The 15,281-nt window shown below is 52.7% G+C and overlaps 1 protein-coding gene across 1 annotated transcript; it reads left to right on the forward strand.

Moving 5' to 3' along the window:
- The first annotated feature begins 9,827 nt into the window (after window positions 1-9,827).
- LOC102898742 (histone H1x) lies at window positions 9,828-11,332 on the forward strand. Its single transcript, XM_006909040.2, has one exon. The coding sequence runs from the start codon at window positions 10,286-10,288 to the stop codon at window positions 10,928-10,930; it is 645 nt and encodes a 214-aa protein (XP_006909102.1). The 5' UTR covers window positions 9,828-10,285; the 3' UTR covers window positions 10,931-11,332.
- Window positions 11,333-15,281: the final 3,949 nt, after the last annotated feature.

The following is a 15,281-nucleotide window of genomic DNA, read 5'->3' on the forward strand; positions in this document are numbered from 1 at the left end:
ATACATAAAACAGAGGAGCTGACCTTCAGATGGGGGTGGAGAAACTAGGATAAATACAAAAACTCCAAGTAGTTATAAGTGCTATGAAGAAAAACATGGAAAAGTGATGGTAAAAGATGGGAAGGAGGTAACAATACTTCAGATGGGGTGTTTAGGGAAGGCTTCCCCGAAGAGGTGATAGAAATTTGATTGGCAACAAGGGATGAGACCTGTGAAAGTCTGTGAAGAGAGGGAACAGCAGCACAAAGGCACCACAATGGGGTTGGACTCAGCTGTTCATGGCATGGACAGAGATGCCACAAAGGGAAGTGTGGTAGGAATGGGAGCGAGACTGGCAAGGCCTAGATGTAATCAGGCCTTCAGAGTCGTGGGGAGATGTTTGGATTTTATTCTAAGTGTGATGGGAAGCCACTGAAGGATTTTAAGCAGGAATTCAATGTGATCTCAGGATCCAGTGGGGGCTTTGAGAAAACCTTGGCCTCTGTGAAGATCTGGCAACAAGAAGCCCCACTTTGAGGCTTTCTCAATCTTCGCGGGGAAGACGGTATAAAATGGGCAGGTTTTTATATCAGAATGCAGTTTAGATATCAGAAGAGTGCTCGGTCCCTCCTCATGCTCTTCTTGAGGCTAAAGAGCTCCCTAGGATATTCCCAGTGAGGTGTGGTTCCAGGGAACACCAGATGGACAGCCTTCCGATGGTTGTCTTCTGCATCCAGATAATAAGGGAGTCACTCAGCCGAATGCCTATTCCCATCCTGTGGCTTCTCCTTGTCCTTGCTTTCTCCACTCCACACCTGACTAATTGGACAGATGAGGGGGTCAGATGGGGCAAGAGCACTGGACTGGGAATTTGACTTGGAGTATAATCCAAATGCACCATCTGGGACCTGCCTCTTCTCTGGACCTTAGCTTCTTCATACAAACTGTGGGGTGGGCAGACGGGACAACAAGGCAGGTCTGAGGACCCTTACCAATCAACCCCTCAATGGTCCCAAAGCATTCCCTCAAGGGCCACCTCATGCAAGAATTATTATCTAATTAGAGGGGAATAAAGGAGCACATTTTGAGAGCCATTTTGTCAGGCTGTAGATTAGGTTGGTTTGGGGTTTTTTTTCCCCCTTTCACAAATATAATTCTGAGTCCTGATTCGATTCGAGCCAGGAGTTAGATTCATTTCTAGATTCTCATCATTTGATGCTACATAAGACAGACAAGGTTCAGGGTAGGGGGACAGATATTAAGCAAGTAATAGGTAATTTAGCTAGAGAAAACTTATGAGAAAAGGAATCAAGATGACAGGATTGAAGGAGCTTATGGAGATGGAAAGTTGGCAGGGGTGGGGGGGACTCATGGAGAAAAGGGTTCATTCAGGCAGGCAGGACAGCTGGCACCACAGCCCAGCACACATTGTATCAGTTCAGGGTGAGCCTGACAAAGGAAGTCGCAGGGAGTGTAGAAACACTGGGAGATAAAGTCGAAGAGGTCAGCAGGGCCAGGATGCTGCAGGGAAGCCACTGAGGGGTTTTGAGCAGGACAGCAACAAGCTGTTTCACTTTTTAAAAGGCTATACTCTGGCTGCCTCTAAGTGGAGAAAGGACTGGATTGAACTGGGGGAAGAGCCGAGGAAGCATGTGGACCAGACAGGAGAAGATAGTGGTGGATTGGGCCAGGTGGCCAGTGGCATCCTGAAGTGGCAAGTCCCTTTGCTACTCCCTACCTAATGTAGCCATAACACCCCCATTCTTCCAGCCCCACTCAGATAATGGCAGTTAGGGAGCAGAGTCAGTTCGGGGTTGTACACCTCATCTCAGTAGGAAACTCTCAGGACAGCTGTTCACCAGTTGACTTGAATTTCATGATCCCCAAAATTGGAGAAGCAAATAAGTATGAAATAAAATTGTGAGCCTTGCAAAGGTCACAGTATGCTTTCCAACTAGGCTTTTTTAAAGTGTAACGACGCTACTGCCTGCTCCGCCAGGTGGCCTAGAGGGCCCAGCACACACACACACACACACACACACACACACACACACACACACACACACACACACACACACACACACACACACACACTTTGTTGGGACCTATGTAGTAGGGTTAGTGCTGTGACAGGAAGCACAAGTGCACCAAGCTGGAACTGGGTTTGAATCCCATCTTATTCATTCAACAAATATTTATTGAGGGCCTACTATGTGCCAGACCCTGAGCAGCGGTGAATTAAGGGGCCCTGCTCTAGTAGGGGTGACAGACATGAAACAGGATAAGTTCAGAAAGTGATAAATGGTATAAAACAAAATACTAGAACATGACTGGAGGGTGGCAGAGGGGTGACTTGAAATGGGGAAAACAGCAAATGCTTTGCCATCTTTTCCTGGCTAGAAAGCATTGGAAATATTACCTAATCTATCTTGAGCCTCAGTTTCTTCATCTGGACAGTGGAAGTATAAATAACCCCACCATGGGAATGTACAATTCCTGGCAAGTGGGCCACACTGCATGGTGTCCCCAGCTCCGTCTGCTGAACACGGGGCTTCAGGCTGCTCCCATACCCCTTATGGCTTTCAGTTCTTCCCCAGGAATTCTCCACAAACTCAGGCTGCTTATATGAAAGGGAGATAAAGCCAAGATTCCCTTGCCTGCACCTCAGCCAAGAGGGATCCTGCAGCAGCAGAAGCCAGAGCAGGCTGCTTAGGGCTGACTGCACAGGAAGACACTGGAAGATCGTTTCTGTCAGATTTTGTCCTGTTCGCCCAGAGATCCTTGCCAGAATGGTATCTTGATCCTGTGTGGGCTCCTTGGGCTTCAAACCTTGGGGATCCTGGAGAAGAGATGTCAAGCTCTACCACAGGTCTGAGGTTGGAAGACAATCCTGGCCCAACAGTAGAAGCCAAGCCCTGAGAGGAGGCTCCTTTCACAGAGGCAAGGCTGCTACAGACAGGCTATGTGGGGGTCCCTGTAAGCTCAAACTGGGCCAGTACTCTCTCTGAGCCTCTAAACTGGCATTCGGGGACAGGGGGTAGAGGGGTGAGGAGGGTGTGTGTACTCAAGATTGTACCTAGGAGACCCTGGCCCCCAAAGGAAAGGAAATCCCCTGAAGGCAGACAGTGGAGGCCGAGAGCCAGCCTCTCCTAGCTGCAAGAGTCGCTGGCTCCCCTCTCCTCTGGAGGCCTTTACTCCATAAATGTTTCCTAAATGACTGAGTTCCTCTGAACTTCTCTCTCCACCATTCTCACCCAAGGGTGAACTTGGGTAGCAGCTCTTCTCCCCTGACTCATGCCCTTGGCAGTTATTTGAGAGCGGGGCCTGGAGAAGGCATTTTCTAGTTTCCTCTGCTCATTCCCTCATTCATCCCATTGCCCCTGGTCCAAGCTTTTTGAGCTCCAGCACCAGGCTCTGCACACCCCACAGGCTGGAGAGCTGGGCAGAAGCCTCGGTTCTGACCCGAGGACGCCCAGGGCAAGGGAGGCTTCTGGAGGAGGCAGAAAGTCAAGTCTCTGGAGAGAGACGGAGCAAAAGGCAGCCAGGCCAGGCCCCTCAGTGTTGCTGCAGAGGGCCGGAGGCTTACTTCTGGTGGGAATGAAGAATGGGGGATGAAGTTAGGAAAGCAGATAGAAGCCAGACCCTGGAGAGGGCATGAAGTCACATGCTTTCACACTCCCAAGGAAGGCTCATTGCCGACTGTGCCATGGCCCAAAAGAGATGGCAATGGGGGTGAGGGGTAAGGACAAGGAGGAAGGCCTTGAGGATGACACCAGGTCACTGAGGATTTGGCAGTAATGGCAGCATTTGAAACGGGGACCCAGGTGAAGACACACAAAACCAAGATGATTGGCATCACAAAATGTGAAAGGAATGAAAAATAAATCCCGAGATCTGAGTGCTCACACCAGGGTAGCATAAAGTGTGGAAAGAGGCCCCACATGGGAGATGCAGGTATGGGTATGAGGAAAGGGGGAGGTGCTTGCTCTCAGGGCAACCTGGTCACAGGTCATCAAGAATTAACATTTCTCTTTGATAGAGAAATCCCATTGGTAAGGATAAATCATGTAGATGTCTCCAGGCCAGTAAAAAAAGGATAGTGGTTGCAACACTGTACTAGCACTGCATGCCCATGTAGAAGACTGGCTAAATAAACTTGGACACAACCACCTGTGGGACTCTCCAGCTATTCGAAAGAACAAGTTATACCCAAATGAAGTTATGGAGATGCTCAGAGCGAACAAAAAGCAGAAGTGAATGTGTGTATCCACTGCAAGAAATACAAAGGCACTGTTCACAGTTGGATGCACGTGGATAGGTTCAGCTTGTATGCCCGCCATAGGCTGTGATCATATCCAGGTGTTTATAAAGGGAGGAGACTTTGTTTTCACTTCACATCCTTCTATACCATGAGTTTTATATTTAACACACTTTTAAAGAAATAAAAAGGAAAAATGCCTGGGGAAAGGCAGTGTGACTTACAGCAAGATTGGGCCCAGGCCAGGGACCCCACTTCCATTTTCTACTGTGCCACTGAGCTGCCTAGTCCAGCCTCCTTCATGGTTCTTGGAAAACCAACAAAAGGAGGTGGCTAAATCTTTCCTGGAGATGAATAATGGTTCATGTTCAAGGTGACAGGTTCAAATCTCTAATTGTCCACAACTCTTTCAGCGTCTCAGGACCTTTCTCTAGGTTGGGGATTCTTACTCGGCACCGTGCTAGGTCCTTGGGATGAAGCCTTCCCTTGAGGCCAAATAATGCAGACGTGTGCACGTTGGCCTGCAGCTGGAGACTGAAATACAGGCCCTCTCAATGTGATTCCAAGTAAAAATATCACTGATGTTGTGTGAAGTCTTAAAAATTCTGTTTTTTTCCACAATGAGTACTACTAAGTCATTCTTAAAAAAAAAAAAAAAAATTGCCTATTTTATCAGAACCCTTTGAGGGGCTCTGGCTTTGCTGGTGCCCTAAGCCTGGGCTGTGGGCAGTTAGGAACCAGCAGGTGTGAGAAGGGGAGGTGGATGCACATTGTTCCCAGCACCTCCTTTAACCCTTACCCCCACTTGGGCAGGAGGGGACATGAGAGTCCCTCTAAGTTGGACCTCCAGAAACTCTGTTCTATTCTAGTTCTCACATTTTGCATCCTCTCAGCCTCAGCAACTTGTCTAATCTTTGATCTCTGGCCCGTCCACCCTATTTCGTCAGGCCCACAGGCCCCTCAGAGTTCATGGGGGCGGAAGTGGAGAAGTGAGGAGAGGTGCGTGTGAAGGGCCAGAGTCCCTAACAATGTCCCCTTCAGGGCTTCACAATACACATTTGATCTTAAAGCAACCTTCCCAGTAATCCCTTTGGTTATTTCCCTTTGTCTCCCCTTAAATGCTAAAAGGCACCTAATGCCTATTTACATTTTAAATCCAAACTGAGTCCCCTACCCTCCCTTCAAGCCCAGGCTCAGGCTTGATTCAAAACACATTTTGGGGAGACATTCTCTGGCCCTTAACTGTTAACCACAGCAGCCTAGCTCAAGCCAACTGGGCCTTCCCTGGCTAGGGCCCTTAGGTGGCAGAGCCTCTGAACCCAGTCCCCAGGGCTGGTGACTCCTGCAGCACCTTCTGGCTTCCCTCATCCCCTCCCTCACCCCAGGGTTCCTACCCAGGCTTTCAGAAACCCTTGCAAGTGGAGGTGCTTCCATGAGATCTTGTGCTGTACACCCTTCACAGATAACAACACTGAGGCCCAGAGATAAAGAACCTGCCCAGAGCTCACAGCCTTGCAGTCCTAGACTTCCCCCTAGGTCCCACTGACAACTCCCCTGACACTTGAGCCTGTTCTCCAGCCAGGCTATATTCTTGTGGGATCCTCACTTCTCTCAAAGCCATCTATCTCTGTTCAGAAGTCCAGAATCAGACTGTCAAAGCTGGAAGATTATTCATACATCCAACCCCTTCTCACACACAGATAGGAACTGGGGCTGGGCAGTGTAGGGGGAGACGTGGATCACACATGGAATTCGTGGAAGAGCAAGATCCAAGCCAAAATGGGGGCTCCTGACTCCTAGTTCATCTTCCTGTTGCCGCTGGTCAGGCAAACCTGTTGTCTTCAGGCCCAGATAACAATGAGCAGGTGTATCAACCAGGCAGGGTGTGCCCAGGGTTGGGGGTCCAGCAGGGAGCAAGACAGACCCTGCTTTGCTCTAACAGAGTTCTCAATACTCAAGTAAATAGGCAAAATAGGGTCAGATAATTATAAGTGCTATGAAGAAAATAAAGTAGGGTGATGAAAGGAATTCTGGGGAAGTATTTTAGCACAGCTGGTCAGGGAAGCTGTTCTGAAGAGGTATTTATGGATTGAGATCTGAATGAAAAGAGCCAGCTACAGAGCAAGTGCAAAGGTCCTGAGGCGGGAACCCCCTGGGTATGTGTGAGGAACAAAAAGGCCAGTGTGGCTGAGGGCAGATTTATTCTAAGTCTGATGAGAATTCGTTGGAGACCGTTAGCAGAGACAGGACACACAGGATTGGACTTCTGTTAGCGGCTCCCTCTCCTTCTGTATAGAAGACTAGAGACCAGAAGTGGCAGGGCTTACGGAGAAGTGGACAAATGTGGGGCCTGACTGATGATGGATTGGGTGAGGGTAGAAGAAAAACAAATCAGAGAAATGTTGTGCTTTCTGGCTAGAACAGTTTGTGAAAGTTTGGGAAGGAGTTTTGTAAGACAAAGTCAGGAGTTGTTTTAGCCACGACACAGAAGAGATGTGCAGATGGCAGCAGGCAGCTGGATGCCAGAGTCTGTTATTAAGAGGGAGAAATCAGGGCTGGGGAAAGTAAGGGGGTGTCATCAGTGTATGGATGGTGTTTGGAGCCCCAGGACTGAACAAGCTCACCTAGGGAGAAGACCCATCCCCTGAACTTCCTCCAGACCAGCCAGGCCCTGGGGAAGGGGTGTCTCTGCTAGGCCCTGGCCATTTCCAGATGCTCCTTTTTTTGTATTTTGTCATCTTTCATTGGCCACTTGAGGCCTTCCGCCCATAGTCTCCTTAGAGGTGGGAGGTGATTGAGAAGTATCCCTGAAAGCTGGCAGGACCCCAGCTCTAGATACTAACTAACCTCTTCCTCCAGGCTTCAGTTTCTTCATCTGTATAATGAAACCACTTGGTTCCTGCCAGCTTCCAAAGCCTGGAACAGGGTCTTCCTGGACCCTGGTTCACAGGTCCACAGGCAGTGCCTCTTCTCGCGCCCCGCCCGCCGCCACTGGCAAAAGCACCCCTCCAGTGCCAGGAACCCATCCAGGCTGGCGTGGACTCTGAACCATGTCTTCTATATCCTTCCCCATGGCCGGGGCCACACTGCCTGCCTGTTGTACCTCCCTCCTCTGATTTCTTCTCTCCTCCAGTAATAGCCAGGCCTCCCCAGGGTTCAAGAACCTTCCCTCTGCCCCACACTAGCTGCACTCCCTCACTGACCAGGTGCTGGGTGTCCCACTCATCTAAAGGAGGTTCCCTCTCATTTTCCCACCTACCCAGGTCAAATCTTCATATTTTTAAAAAGGGAAATCTGAAATCTGGACTGCATTTTTAACTGAAATAGCGTGATTTTTTAAATCCTGAAACTACTGTAGGTTTTTTAAAAACACTGGGTGAAGAGTCCAGCCAGTGGGTCTTGGAGTGGTGATCTTGACCTCCATGGTAGGAAGTCTACCAGTCTCCTCAGCTCTGCGGAACCTGTCCATTCTGACCATAAATTCACTTTGAGTGGGCTGCACTGTGACAGACCATCCCTTCCTTCTTGAAACTCCCTCCTCCTTAGCTTCCGTGACACCAGCCATACCTGGTTTCCTCCTTCCTCTCTGACCGTTCTTCCTCTGTCTCCAATGGAACAGCTTTCCTTTTCTACCATTTCCCTCACCCAGCATGCTGCTGCCACCAGCTCCAGATTCACATTTCCAGCGACCTTCTCTCCCATGATGGTGGTACAAATTTCAGTCTAGGGGGTGCCCTTGCTGCCCACACTGGGGTTCCATCAGGGGCATTACCCTCTGCTCTCCCTTTGACCTTTCAGAGACCAAGTTCATACACCTCTCAGCCTGTCACCTGGTCACCTCTCCACCTGCTTTCCTCAGCCAGCTTTCTTCTGGGTATCCCTGTTCCCATCCCATCTCCAGATACTGTGGTTTACCCCAAGAGGGCTCCCATGCATCTCCCCAGTGTGACCTCTGCTCATTTTTGGAAGGATTCTGCTCCTGGGCAGACATGGATGGACAGCTGCCCCTGCACCTTGCTGTTTCTCTCATTCTCCACAAAGCCGGGCCCTCAAACCCGCATACATCTTGCATTTTCAGAATTCGAGGTCTTTGCTCAAGCAGTGCAGTCTCTGCAAGACCCTTCCCGTGCCTCCACTCCACAGGGCTGTCTCCAGGGCTCAGCTCAAGGGCACTTTCAGAAACCTCAGCAGTCCACTCAGGGGGTCCTTCTTCCTGGGAGAGGGGCTTGGCTTTCTTTGCAGTGTACTCAGTCCTGGGGGCAAAAGTCCTTTCCTGGCTCCATGCTCCTGAAACCCCTCTTCCCCTGCAAAAAAAACCTACCTTTCTCAGCCTCAATTTCCTCCTCCTGGGGCTTATTCACTGGCTCTTCCAAGGGAAAATGGGGTCTGTGCGGGGACTATGAAAGTTGTGAGCGCCTACAAGAGAAAAAGGACCACCATGCTTACTCAGAGGGGCCTGCCGGGGCAGAAGGCCCAAAATGCGCCAACTTTTACGGACCTCATAGCCTCCAGCTCTCTGCACCCTGGAACCCTAATTATCTAGCCTCCCGTTCTACCCAGCCCTCCTCTATGCTTGGGTCTCAGAGGACTGTTTCTTGTTTGCGTCCCCTTCTTGTCCCCCATAGTCCCGAGACTAATCATATACTCCAAAATGATCAGCTCTCCTCCCTGAGCGTCTCCCCGTGCTCTCAGCTTCCCCAAAGTGTCTTCTTTGGCTATGAGATTGTCCCGCGCCTCCTCCGCACTCCCAATACTGGATCCAGCATAGCTCACAGCCACCGTCCTTGGCGGAGGATTTCGCCTGGAAGCCGAAGAGCGGAGAGCCAGGAGAGGTCCCTCCAGGACTCACTCTCAATTTCCCTCCTCAGACAAAAGGGGGAGAGGTGTGGCCGGGATCTAAGAACAACTCTTCCCCTCCTCTCCGGGAACTTCCCTGGGGATCACGACCTCACAGAAGCCCACCCAGTCCCGCCCTGGAGCCGCCATTTGGGTTGGGATGGCGGGAGGCGGGGGGGAGGAGTACCACAAAATGGGGTACTTGGAGCGTCAGCGGCGAGGGGTTGGGGGCAGTAATGAAATGTCTCCAGAGAGGCACTGCGGTCTTCCCCCACTTCCTACTGTGTGGTACCCGAGCCCCGCGAGGCATAAGACCGCTTGTGCACGGCTGGAAGCGGGCGGAGGCCCTCCTCGATGTCCCAGTTTACGTCACAGTGCCCCAGTCGACCACGTGAGGGCGTACCCTGTGTTAGTTCGGCCAAATTAAAGCTAATCCTAAAGGCAGGCCGAGGGCTCCCGGGACGCGTTCAGGGCTTGGGTGCCCGTAGCGCACTCTTGGCTGCCGGCCGCAAAGTTCAGGGCCGTAAGGCCTCCCCCGGAGCCCGCGCTATTCGCCCCCAAACCGGGTCCCCCCTCCTCTCGCGCGCCCATAGCCTAGGGTGCACCCTTTCCTTCCCCAATGCTGGGCCCTTCCTGGGCGCAGGGTGCCTCTTCGCTGCACCTCGGGCTCGGGCCCTGTCTGAGGAGCAAGTGTGCAAGTACAGCGTCGCCGGAGAGGCTCGGTCCGGGAAGCCAGCGGCCAGGGAAGGGGCTCCAAAAAGCACAAGTCGTAGCTGGCTCCGGACCAGGCTGTTGTTGTTCTCAACGTGGTCCGCCGCGGAGCCATAAAAGCGGAGCGGGGCGCTCTCTCCGCCAGAGCGCACGGTGCACGCCTAGCTATCTCTGGTGGTGCTACTGTCACCGGCAGTGGCAGCAACAGCTCCTTCGCGCCGTTTCTCGGTTCGGACCAGCTCCGTTCCGGTTTCCTCTGCTCCGGCCCAGGCTCAGGCCCAGGCCCAGGCCCAGGCCCAGGCCCAGCTCGGGACACCCGCTCCAGCCGGCCCGGTCTCCGCCCCAGCCCTGCCGCCTGGCCCCAGGCCCGGCCGCGGCCGCTCCCGCCTGGAGCCGCCGCGCGCCCCCAGCCCTCCGGCGCCCTCTCGGCCCCTCGCCTTCCTCTTCCCGGCGCGGCCTCCGGGCTTCCGCGCCCCGCCTGCCACCAACCCGCTTGCCACCATGTCTGTGGAGCTTGAGGAAGCCCTGCCGCTGACTACCGCCGAGGGGGCGGCCAAAAAGGTGGCCAAGGCTGGCGGCTCGGCGGCGCTGTCCCCATCCAAGAAGAGGAAGAACAAGAAGAAGAACCAGCCGGGCAAGTATAGCCAGCTGGTGGTGGAGACCATTCGCAGGCTGGGCGAGCGCAACGGCTCGTCGCTGGCGAAGATCTACACGGAAGCCAAGAAAGTGGCGTGGTTCGACCAGCAGAACGGCCGCACCTACCTCAAGTATTCCATCAAGGCCCTGGTGCAGAACGATACGCTACTGCAGGTGAAGGGCACCGGCGCCAACGGCTCCTTTAAGCTCAACCGCAAGAAGCTAGAGGGCGGTGGCGACCGGCGCGGATCCCCGGCGGCCGCCACTGACCCGGCCGCCGCGGTGCACAAGGCCAAGGCAGCGGCCCCGAAAGCCGCCGGCGCCCGGCGCTCGAACCAGAAGCCCGCCAAGGGCCAGAAGCCTGAGAAGCGCTCTCACAAGAAGGGCGCCGCCTCCAAGAAGGACAAAGGCAGCAAGGCTAAGAAGGCGGCGGCGACGGCGGCTGGGGGCAAAAAGGTGAAGAAGGTGGCCAAGCCCAGCGTCCCTAAAGTGCCAAAGGGCCGCAAGTGAGCGCTCCGGCCTGCGGGGTCGGCTCAGTGTTCGGTTTTTGTACCCCAAGTGTATGTAGTTTTGTACGGTTAGACCCTAGCCCGGGCCGCTGCGCCTGCTCTGAGTGCAGCGAGGGGCCCGGAGTCTGTCTTCCCCATCCCCCGCCCTCCGTGGTAGCGTTTTTTTGTTTTGTTTGCTTTGGATTTTGAAATGGCCCTGACGACGCCCCCATTGGCTCTTCGCCCTTGGGTTGTCGCTATGGTTACCAGCCTCTAGGCGCCAATGGCCAAGGCCTCTAATCCGCCCTTTCCGACTCCCTACGCTGCCCACCTTTGGGTGTGCGACAATCGCGCGGTGCTGCGCGGCTCTTCCCTTCATCCCGTCATCCTTTTGGGGGGCGCAATAAATTGTTCAAACCTTTGAGCCGCTCTCGTTTTCTTCCGTGTGGAATAAGGATGAGTGCAGTCGGCGTGCATCTTGGGTGGGATGATGGGCCCCAGGAGTCCTTGACACCCTAGATATGTAGTCCTGGAACCTGGAGTCCTGCTCTGATCTGTGAGCACAGGTGGGAAGATGCTAGAGATAGGCCGGTCTCGTCCCGGAGAAGGGGCTCCTGGCCATTAGGGGTAAGGGGAGCAGTGTTTTTTCAGAGTTTACTGATCAGGGCTCCTCAGCAACAGGGTACAGGGCTGGGCCTTTGCAGAGCCTAATTCTGAATTCTGTGCAACTGATGCGACAGAGATAGTTGAGATGTGGAGGCCTCTGTTAGCTAATCTCAGGTGCAGATGGGACTGGAGGGTTACAGAGCAAATTGGGAAGAATGACCACCAGCCCTGCACTAGTTTGTCCAGTTGGGCAGGAGGCTGAGGCCCATTCTGACATGGTCCTATGAAAAGACAACCCTGCAAAACAGATTTTAGATAACCCTAAAACCTAGAGAATGTCCTAGAACTGGAGTAGTACAGTATCAAGTAGGACAGGCCTTGTCTGGGGTTAGGTGAGAAATGCAGGGTATCTTTTGGTCCCTGTGTAGGAACTAGAGGTAGTTGGGGAAAAGGGCCATAATTTGGGAGAGGGGAGGGAGCACCAGTGGAGAAGAGCCCTTGGCCTACTGGTACCACTGACCTGAGCCTAACAGCTACTAACATCCCCTGGCATACCCGCTGGGGCCACAGGGTACATCTCCACAAACACCTGCCACCCTGAAGACCCTTCCCACATGGGGCAAGTGGCCACTCCACTTCGAGTTTCTTCAAATCTTGCTAAGGGCTCCTCCCCACTGCTACCTACCTCGGGACTACAGGGCCAGGAGCCAATGTGAGTCTTACCTGCTTTGTTCTGTGTTGGGCCCAGAGAACACAGCAGTGGTTAAAACCACCACAAGTGCCTGCCCTGCAGTGGGCCAGGGCTGACAGCCCCACCTACTCTGCCAGCCCCTGTCCTGGCCATTTCCTGATAAGTAATAGCTTCACTTACTTTGCAGTTTTGATTGGGGGTTAATGTGCCTGGCGCCCTGCTACAGGGTCATTGTGCTAGCCCAGGTACTGTCCCATATTGACTGCAGGGCCAGCCAGTAGGCCCCAGCAGCTAGAGACCATGAGAGGCCTCAGCCTCAGGATTCTGAGGCATGATGCTCCTGACCAGTTAAAAGTGATCCCTCAGATTCCACCTTCCTGAAACCAGAAACTTAATGGCTCACCCCAGTTATCTGTCAGAATCTGAGGCGGGGGGCTAGGACTTTGCTTTCTGATCAGCTCCCAGGTGTCTCTTGAGGTTCAGAGAGAGGATGGGTTACTGCAGGGGATCCCAGCACTTGAACACTGTTTCTTCCTGCTCAACAATTCACCCTGAGCTTCAGCCCCTTGGGGCCATCCCACCCCCAACCCTGCTGACCGTCTGTCCTTTGAGGACATCCCGTGAGTTCCAAGGGCTCCCCAAGTACCCTTCAGGTTATCTGTATTCTGCAGTGCCTTTTCATATTTCCCACCAAAGTCCTCCCTTTGCCGCTCACACCTCCTGGCTCTCCCAGTGGCCTCCTGCTTGGATGATGCTGTACCCCTCTCTCCTGTCACCTACTTTCTATACCTTGATAACTTGGGCCCCTGGCTGGCTGGCTACTTCACCCTAAGGCCTGCCTCCTCCAGAAGTCCTGAGGCACCCCATGGACCAGCCCTTGGGGGCAGGCCTCTGAAATCTTCCGATAATAAAGAACATTTTAATTTTCCTCTGAGGACCCATCCACCCTACTCTCAGGACACATGGCTCTGGGAGTCTGACCCCTTCAGTCTCAGGCATGATTGCATGACTCAAAAATAGCCAGTGAGTGCTGAGTTAGTTGTTCACTTCACCACAATGATTGGGTCAGAAATGGTTTCTTGTCCCTTGTAGGTTCAATGAGAGTCAATCCTGGGACTTTTCCTGGTACTACTGAGAAAGAATGCTCTCTCTACCAGAATCACTAAAGGTGGGGATATAGGGCCAGAGTTCCCAGTGGCCATCATGCTCAACACATAGGGAAAACCTACCTGGAAAAGGAGCCAAGACAGAATGTCAGAACCCAAAATGGAGAAACAGATACCTGAGGACATGAATGGAGCCTCTAGATCCAGCAGTGCCTGAGGCTACTTTAGACCTGACTGCCATGTGACCTGATACATTGTTTTTAAATAAGCTAGTTTGAATTGAGTTTCTGTCACTTGCAATCTGGTCTCTCACTCCTTTGACTCTCTTTACCTTCCCATGCTCATGACCTGACTTTGTCATCCCTTCAAATTGCTCTTCCTCTAAAACCACTCTTCAGTATCTCACTCCCTATCCTCAGGCCCCTCCCCTCTCTTCCCAGCTTGCTCCCTCAGGCCCTTTAGCTGAGTTGCACCTCTGCGGGTGGGTCCCGCATTTCTAACATGCACCCCAAGTTGAAAGACAGATGGCTGTAACCAGCCCCATGTAAATGCTGTGTGTGCCAGGAACTCTGAGGAAGGCTGCACAGGCCTCATCAGCCTCATGACAGCCCCAAGGTGTTTGAAAGCCCGTCTTACTGGTATAGGTACTGAGACTGGGAGACTTTATTTTCTGCTATGACATTACACTCAGCAACTTCATAGAGCTGGGGAGCTCAGGGTACATCATTTACCTACTGTGTCTCTTGGACTTGGTTTCAAGGAACCTCAATTCCAGATGAACGTTGAAGGCCCATAACACTGCAAGGCCCAGGAGGACGGCTTCCTGGGAGAGGTGACCTCAGTGCAGCAAGGAGGCAAAGGGCAAGGTATGTAGCAATGGCTCAGTCTGGGACACCTCTCAGCACCCACTGATCAAGAGGGAGGTCCAGTGGAACCAGGTCCCAGAGGCTGAGGTCAGCATTCTGGATCCGGCCCCATCATGGTCTTTTGGTCTGGGGCAAGATTGTTTTTCCCAAGCTTCAGTTTCTTCATCTATAAGCAGAGCCATAGATGATTTCTTTTATTTATCTTCTGACTAGGGAGGGTCTGAACACATTGCTTCTGGCCAGGATCTCCAGATTTTCCTGCCTCCATCACTTGCATCCCCCTCTGTGTATAGCGCTCTCTCCTCCTGCCTCCCTGTGAATCTCCTCAGGATCTCAGATATACCTTTGGAGTCCCTAGATCCAACTTATCCCTGGCCCCAGGACAGCCCTGCTAGCCCTGGAAGGGCCCCTTTCCAGTCTATGAAGCTTTAGCAACCCATCAACTTGACTCTTGCGGACCAACCTAGCCGAACCTGTCCCTCTGCCAGGCAGGGCTTAGCACTGAGCACAAGATCTGTTGGGGAGGTCTGAGAACTCAGCACAAAGAGCACTGACATCTCTGTGCCCTGGCATCAGACCTTGGATGATGTGGCCAGAGGCAGGTCTATCAGTCATGAGGCAGCAACTGCTACTGGGGCCACTTGCAGTTGCAAAATGGGCACAGTGACACTTACAGAGGTATTGGGAGAACAGACTGCAATTTCCTATATCAAGGGCCCAGTCCACAGCCATTCATTCAGCACATACTGACTGAGCAGAGGCAGGGACGGGGACCTATCAGATCTGCTCCCTGTTCTGGAAGAACTCAGCCACATGCAGGAGGACATTTAAACCAGCAGATCTTGGAGTAGGGACATTTCAGGCTGGAGCAGCACTAGCACAGGACCCCCAAGTATGGGGAAAGCTCCCGAGTTTGGGGAATGGTGAAAGCAATGAGTTGACTGACAGATTGTGAAGCAGGAATAGTCAGCAGGGCTCCAGGTTCCTGTATCAGAGTTCAACAAAGAAACAGAACCAGAAGGAATATAGGCACATACACAACCACATATTCAATTTACTACAGGGGACTGGCCTGCACACTGTAGGGCTGATTAACAGTTCTGT

The sequence above is a fragment of the Pteropus alecto genome, unplaced genomic scaffold (genome assembly GCF_000325575.1).
Source record: "Pteropus alecto unplaced genomic scaffold, ASM32557v1 scaffold191, whole genome shotgun sequence".
NCBI lineage: Eukaryota > Metazoa > Chordata > Mammalia > Chiroptera > Pteropodidae > Pteropus > Pteropus alecto.

Bases quoted from the DNA above. Each gene is read 5' to 3' on its own strand.
- LOC102898742 (XM_006909040.2), top strand. From the start codon at position 10,286: ATGTCTGTGGAGCTTGAGGAAGCCCTGCCGCTGACTACCGCCGAGGGG.